General features: G+C 42.6%; 1 protein-coding gene across 2 annotated transcripts in view; it reads left to right on the top strand.

Moving 5' to 3' along the window:
- Positions 1-117: 117 nt before the first annotated feature.
- Sass6 (SAS-6 centriolar assembly protein) overlaps positions 118-6,741 on the top strand; it is a 34,943-nt gene continuing 28,319 nt past the window's right edge. The window contains exon 1 of one of the 2 annotated variants that reach the window (XM_021157987.3): positions 118-303. In XM_021157987.3, the coding sequence (XP_021013646.1) occupies positions 239-303 (65 nt within the window). In that variant the 5' untranslated portion in view covers positions 118-238. Of the gene's footprint in view, positions 304-594; positions 897-6,741 lie in introns of those variants that run through there. The other variant, XM_085835559.1, reaches the window with a different exon arrangement.

Here is a 6,741-nt window from a genome sequence, read left to right as displayed (position 1 = left end):
GGGTGGGTCCACGGAAATGACGCATCACCCCCGCTCGGTCGGTCTCTGAACCGGAAGAAAGTGACGGTGGCTGACGAGGTCCAAAGCTTCTTCGTTCCCTCTGTTTATCGTTTCCCTCCTCCTCCGCGGGAGCTGAGCGCCAAACTCAAACTCATCGGGACCGGCTCTTCTTTCCAGCCGGGACCGAGGGCCGGGCCTACTGGGCTTCTTCACCCTCCCGTCGGGGCAGCGGTCCGATATGAGTCAAGTTCTGTTCCAGCAGCTTGTTCCCTTGCTAGTGAAATGCAAAGACTGCGAGGAGAGGTGAGCTCCCGGAGCCGGCGGGTGGCGGTTGGGGTCGCGCCAATGGGGAAGATGGCGGCTGGGTTCCGTGGGGATCGGTCGGTCCGCGGTGTCGGACTGTCACACCGGGAATCGGGAAGGGACCTGCGGACTTAATGGATACCTTTGTTTGTGGCCGGGCCGGCCGTTGCGGAGGGGACGCGAGGAAAGGGAATGAGGAAATGGGAAGCGGACTCCCTCACGTCCGTGTTCTGGCTCTCAGCGGGACAGAGCCCAGCCTGTCCTTTCTGGGTGGGAACTCTGATTCTCCCGGTCATTTCCACAAAAGCTTCACGGTGACTTCAGGGAGCTGTCCGCACTAGGATTCAGGTCGCCCTGCCCTTCACTCATGCTCTCCTTTGAAGAACACTGGGGGTGAAGCTTTAGAACTCCATCTAAAAACAAAACAAAACGTTCAGTGACATATTTCGGTTCATCCGCACGTCAGTTTCAATCATTTAACCAACTCCCAATACTGGAAAATCAGGAATTCTGTACATTCAAAACATTAGTCAACCCGTAAAGCCCGTCGTCGGACCCCTGGGGATACCTTGATCTTCACAGTTTACTCTAGGGTATCTTATCGCACAGATGAATGCAAACTTGCAACACTAACCACAGGCGATCTGATTTTTTTCCCTCTTTTACTAATAACTTTAGTTGTTAGTTTCTGTGAACATTACATTTTCTCATTTGTTAAGTTGATTTAGTATGTCTATCAGTTCATTTGATTGCAATGAAGACCAGGTGTGAAAATGTTTGTAGAAACTAAACGGTGAAAAAAAAATGTTGAATTAAAAAAAACAAAAAGAAGACACTGATGTATTGAGTTGCTGGACTGTTAAACTGTGGTATGCGATTTAAAATTAGGTCCAGAATCAACCAGCAAAGCAGTCAGAAAAATGGACTTAAAACATCAGCCGTATATAGGAATCTGTAGGTTATTTAATTGTCTTATTGTTGTTTGTTTGATTTTGACAGTTGAAGTGGTGCCCTCACTTAGCATGCTCTACCACTGATCTGTAACCCACACCCCACCCCAGCCTCTAATTAGTGATTATTTTCTGATGTTTAATATATAGACATGTAGTTATTGAATTCGGGCTAATCCAAACTGATGTCTGTAAGTATAAAATTCATAGATTTTGAAGACCTGCTAGTAACAGGAATGTAAAAAGTCTCAATTTTATGTTGATTATCTGTTGCAGCTTTATTTAGGGTATATTGGGGTCAAATGTATTCAAATTAATTTTTACTTTGAGAGTTATGGGTTTTTTTTAAAGTGACTTCTAAACAATTTAAAGTGACACACATGACTCACGTTTGTGGTGTCCATTTTGTTTCTGTTGGGCTATATGGGCCATTACTTGTGATTCCATGCCTGACACTCTGAACTCTTCTCCCACACATTAAATTGTAATCACAGTTAATCATGTTAAAACACAACTTCAACTTTAAAAATTACTCAGCCAGGCATGGTGGCGCACGCCTTTAATCCCAGCACTTGGGAGACAGAGGCAGGCGGATTTCTGATTTTGAAGTCAGCCTGGTCTACAGAGTGAGTGAGTTCCAGGACAGCCAGGGCTGCACAGAGAAACCCTGTCTTGGAAAAAAAAATTACTCTTATTTAGAAACCCGATATTCCTATCACCGGTGGCAAGGCTCAACCAGCTGTTCATAAATCAGATTTTTCTGGAGCCCAGCCATCCTTATTTCTTACCCACTGTCTGTGGCTGCATCTGCGCGAGGGCAGAATCAATGAGCAATTGTATGGGAGTATTGGCTGGAAAATTACTGCATGGCTTTTATGGTGGATTGTATATATATGTTGTATGTATGTATGTATGTATGTATGTATGTATGTATATCTCCTCAGCACTGCAACAGCAACAATGAAGGGGCCGGGCTAGCAGGGTAGCATGGAGGAACACAACCACACACGATTGTGACAGAGACTCTATAGCAGTGGCTTCTGATCTTCCTGATAATACAGTTCCTTATGTTGTGGTGACCTGCCCAACCATAAAATTATTTTTGTTGCTGCTTTGTAACTGCACTTCTAATGTAAATATCTGTTTTTTATGATAGTCTAAGGTGACCCCTGTGAAAAGGTTGTTTGACTCTCCTGGGGCACCAGACCTGTAAGTTGAGAACCACTGCTCCATAGTGTTCAAAGTCTAAAATATTCACTCTCTGACCTCCTAGAGAATAATTTTGCTAACCCCTGACCTATAGGAAGAACAACACAGATTCCTTAGCCAACTATTGAAGAGCAGTTTACCCCAGCAAATACTTGCCTACTGTGTACCCTGAATTATTCTGGGTGCAGAGAATGTGAGGCTTCCTTCCTTTCATCTCCAAACAACAACATCAAAACCAGTCGCCATCTTGGTTCTCAGGGAAAGCCCAGACACGGAATTGAGAAGACCCCCTTGGAGAAGCAGCATAATGCAGGTTCCAGGGTTAGATCTGGAGCCAGATTGCCTGGGTTTAAAGTCCCAGTTCTGCCACTGCCTGGCTGATCTTGGACAGTTTGCTTACTTCTTGCACATTTCTGTGGGTTGAAGCTTTGTCCTTGCAGCATGCTGTCATCAATGCTGTTATAGACTACCACTACACTGTGCCCCCAGCTCCAGGCTTACACCGTTTATTTCACTTGTTTTTTGGTCTCATCTTTAAATTCAGAATAATAGTGCCTACTTCATGGCATTATTATTGAGGATGAGATTATTTAATACATACAAAGAGCTTAAGGTAGTAACTAGTATATGTGAATGATTCCCCACATCGTAGTTACTATTAGTAAGGTGTGACCACATAAGTAGTATAATAAGGGCATAGTAGAGGGGAAGGCGGTTGGGTAGACGATAGGGTAACTAGCGGGAACCCTACCTAGAAGGAAGTGGTGCGAACTTCCAGGATTGGATAGCCACCTGTTCTTAAGTTTTGATTCCTAAACTCTCTCTCAGTCATCACACAAGAACTCCGCTCCTCTGGTGCCTTGTCTTCTCTCTACTGTGTCTCCTCTCCTGCTGTGCCCTCTGCCACAGATGCTCATTTTTTCCATGACTAAGGTGTGCGTCCCCATCCTGTGTATGTGTGTGTGCAGTGTACGTATCTATGTGCATGCGTGTATATGTGTATATGTGCATGTGAGTGAGAATGGGTGTGGAGCCATAGGTTGGCTTCTGGTATCCTTTTAAAATTGGTCTCCACCTTAAAATTCTTATTTTATAAATTACATATATTTTATGTGTATGGAGGGGGGTTATGTGTATGTCATGGTGTGCTTGTAGAGGTCAGGGGACAACTTTCAGGAGTTGTGTGAGTTCCAGGGATTGAATTTAACTTGTCAGGCTTGGGAGCAAGTGTTTTTACCCTCTGAGCCATCATGCCAACTCTCCACTTTAATTTTTGAGACAGGGTCTCATTGAACACAGTGCCTGGTAAGTTGATTGCCTAGGCTGCTTAGCCTGGGAATCTCAAGACATCACCTTGTCCCACTCCCTGAGTTAAAACACATTGGCTTAAAAATTGTTTTTGTGTGTTTATGCCTTAGCATGTGGAGTGTGTGTGTGCGGTGTGTGTGTGTGTGTGGGGGGGGGGGTGTCTGTCTATCTGTCTGTCTGTCTGCCTGTCTACCTGTGAGTGCCTCCAGAAAAGGAAAAGAATATCAAATCCTTTGGAGCTGGAATTATAGGTCTTTGTGACTGCTTGACATGGATGCTGGGGTACAAACTCTGAGAGAACAGATATGTGCTTTTAACCACTGTCTCTCATTCCACACCCAGCTTTTTTGTTTGTTTTGTTTTTTGAGACAAGGGTTTCTTTATGTAGCCCTGGTATTCTCTCTGTAGACCACTGGCCTTGAACTCACAGAGATCTGCCTGACTTTACCCCTTCAATGTTGGGATTAAAAGTGTGAGTCACCACTACTTGGTCCCCACCTGGCTTTTCATGTGGTCATTACAGATCCTAATACAGATGCTCGTGTGTATGCAGCAGGCACTTTACTGACTGCGCTATCTCCCCAACCCCCCAAGGCATAGCTGAAATACCCTGCCATAAGTTGCCCAAGATGCCAGGTATGGTGACATACACCTTATAAGTCCAGCACTCAGGAGGTAGAGGCAGATGGCTGTCTTTGACTTTGAGTCTAGCCTGGTCTATGCAGTGAGTTCCAGGACATCCAGGGCTACATAATGAGACACTGTCTCAAAAAACAAAGCAACAAAAGTAGGTGCCTAAGTTGGAATTAACTGTCATTAATCATGTATTAGGTAGAATTATGTAGGGAAGAGATGAGTTCAAATTTGGGCTTTGTAATGTGCCTCAGGTTCTTCCTCTGATTAGAGAAATAGTCGCTAAGATGATTGTTGAATGGAGTCTCTCTCTCTCTCTTACACACACACACACACACACACACACACACACACTCACTCACTTATAGGCAGCCAATCGTGTAGGTACTTAGTAGACAATCGTAGCTCTTCTGCTCTTCTTTTCCTTTTCTTCCCTGGATGTTTATTTCTGTTTGTATCCTTGGCACCCAGCAGAGCACCTGGCTTACAGTAGCTTTTCTTTGTTTGCATAGAGAGAATAATAAGGTCACAGCCTCTGAATGACAGCAATGGACTCTTATATCTAATGTCCAAGGTCTTTATTTAAAAAGAAATAAACCTACCTAGCTATATTTGACTGGCCTGGTGGGTGTTACTCAGTTACAAACAACGTTTAAAGATTGGGATTTTATTCATTTGTTTCAGTGCTCTTATATCATGAATCTTTCTAATAGGAAAAAATAAAAAGATTTTCTAATAGAGAAAGTATATATCTGCAATCTCAGATTTTTCAGTGACATTTGTAAGGACGTTTTATTTTATTTTTATTCATTCGTTCTTCCATTCATTCATTCATTGGAGACTGAGTTTCTCTGTAGAAACCAGCCAGTTCCTGGATGTCCTGGAACTTGCTCTGTAGACCAGGCTGGCCTTGAACGCAGAAGTCTGACTTCTCTACCTCCCAAATTCTGTCTCTAGGTATGTTTTCTTATTTTTTTTTAAAGATTTATTTATTTATTTATTATATGTAAGTACACTGTAGCTGTCTTCAGACACTCCAGAAGAAGGCATCATATTTCATTACAGTTGGCTTTTGAGCTACCATGTGGTTGCTGGGATTTGAACTCAGTACCTTCGGAAGAGCAGTCGGCTCTCTTAACCACCGAGCCATCTCGCCAGCCCCTCTAGGTGTGTTTTTAAAGTAAATATGGGTAATATATTTAGTTTAGTGCCTTCTTCAAGTTTTCTCTCAACATCTAATCCATGTAAGTGCTTCAAATGTGTGCAGCAGTATTATTAATATGAGTGGAATTGCCATGGTCAAATAATTCTCTTAGGCATTTTAATTCTCTTTGGTTTTGTGTGTTTCTCTTTTCATAAATACACACACACACACACACGCACACACACACACACACATATATATGAAAGGTATTAAAGTATAGGACTTCAAGCTGTAAAACACAATAAACAATTAGATGTCAATTTAAATATACCACTATAGCAAATACCACTGTATAGTAGAAAATACCTTAAAGATGAAAAAAGAAACAAAACAAAACAAACCCCTCTGTTAGTTGTCATTTATAAATTAGGAGGAAGTTGTGGTATTCTCTGTCTAAAGAGGGTGAGTAAAGTTGGAGTGCTGCTGCAGTCGGTCTGGCATGCACTGCTCTGGGCACTGGAGTGCCAGTGTAACCCAGTGCCTGTCTAGCAGGTAAGCGTCCAGCGTTCAGCCCCAGCACCACAAACAAGGGTAAAAGAAGTTTCGTTTTGTTTTTTTTGGTTTTGTTTTTGTTTTTTTTTTAAACTGGCCTTTTTCATCTCGCAGATGGGAGAATGCATATGAACTAAGATATAGCATAATTGTAGGGTCAGTAAGAAGTTTAGTTAAGCCAGGTGTGGTAGCATACAACTTTAATCCCAGCACTTAGGAGGCAGAGGCAGGTGGATCTCTGAATTTCAGGCCAGGCTGATCTGCATAGAGAGTTCTAGGACAGCCAGGACTACATAGAAATACCTTGTCTCAAGCAAACAAACAAACAGACAAACAGAATAAACAAACAAATGGACTAAAATGACCCATGTTAAAACAATATAAAATTGTAAATCCGAGTTTAAGAAACAGGTCTTAGCATTGACTCTAGCCCGACTGTCTGCACCTTGCTCGTCAGTAGTCGGTTGCTGTCTGTCCTTTTTACTTCTGTTGTAGCTAAGTAGGAGCTGGAAACAGCTTGAACCAAATCTTTAGAAGAATTTAAACTTGAGCAGGCTCAATTTTGTTTTTGTTACTTTTCTATTGCTGAGATAAGAGACCATGACCAATGTGACATATAGAAGAAATGGCTTCTTTTAGGTT

This window comes from Mus caroli, unplaced genomic scaffold (assembly GCF_978045245.1).
Source record: "Mus caroli unplaced genomic scaffold, Mus_caroli_1 scaffold_3, whole genome shotgun sequence".
Lineage (NCBI taxonomy): Eukaryota > Metazoa > Chordata > Mammalia > Rodentia > Muridae > Mus > Mus caroli.
This window is presented reverse-complemented; position numbering and strand designations above follow the sequence as displayed.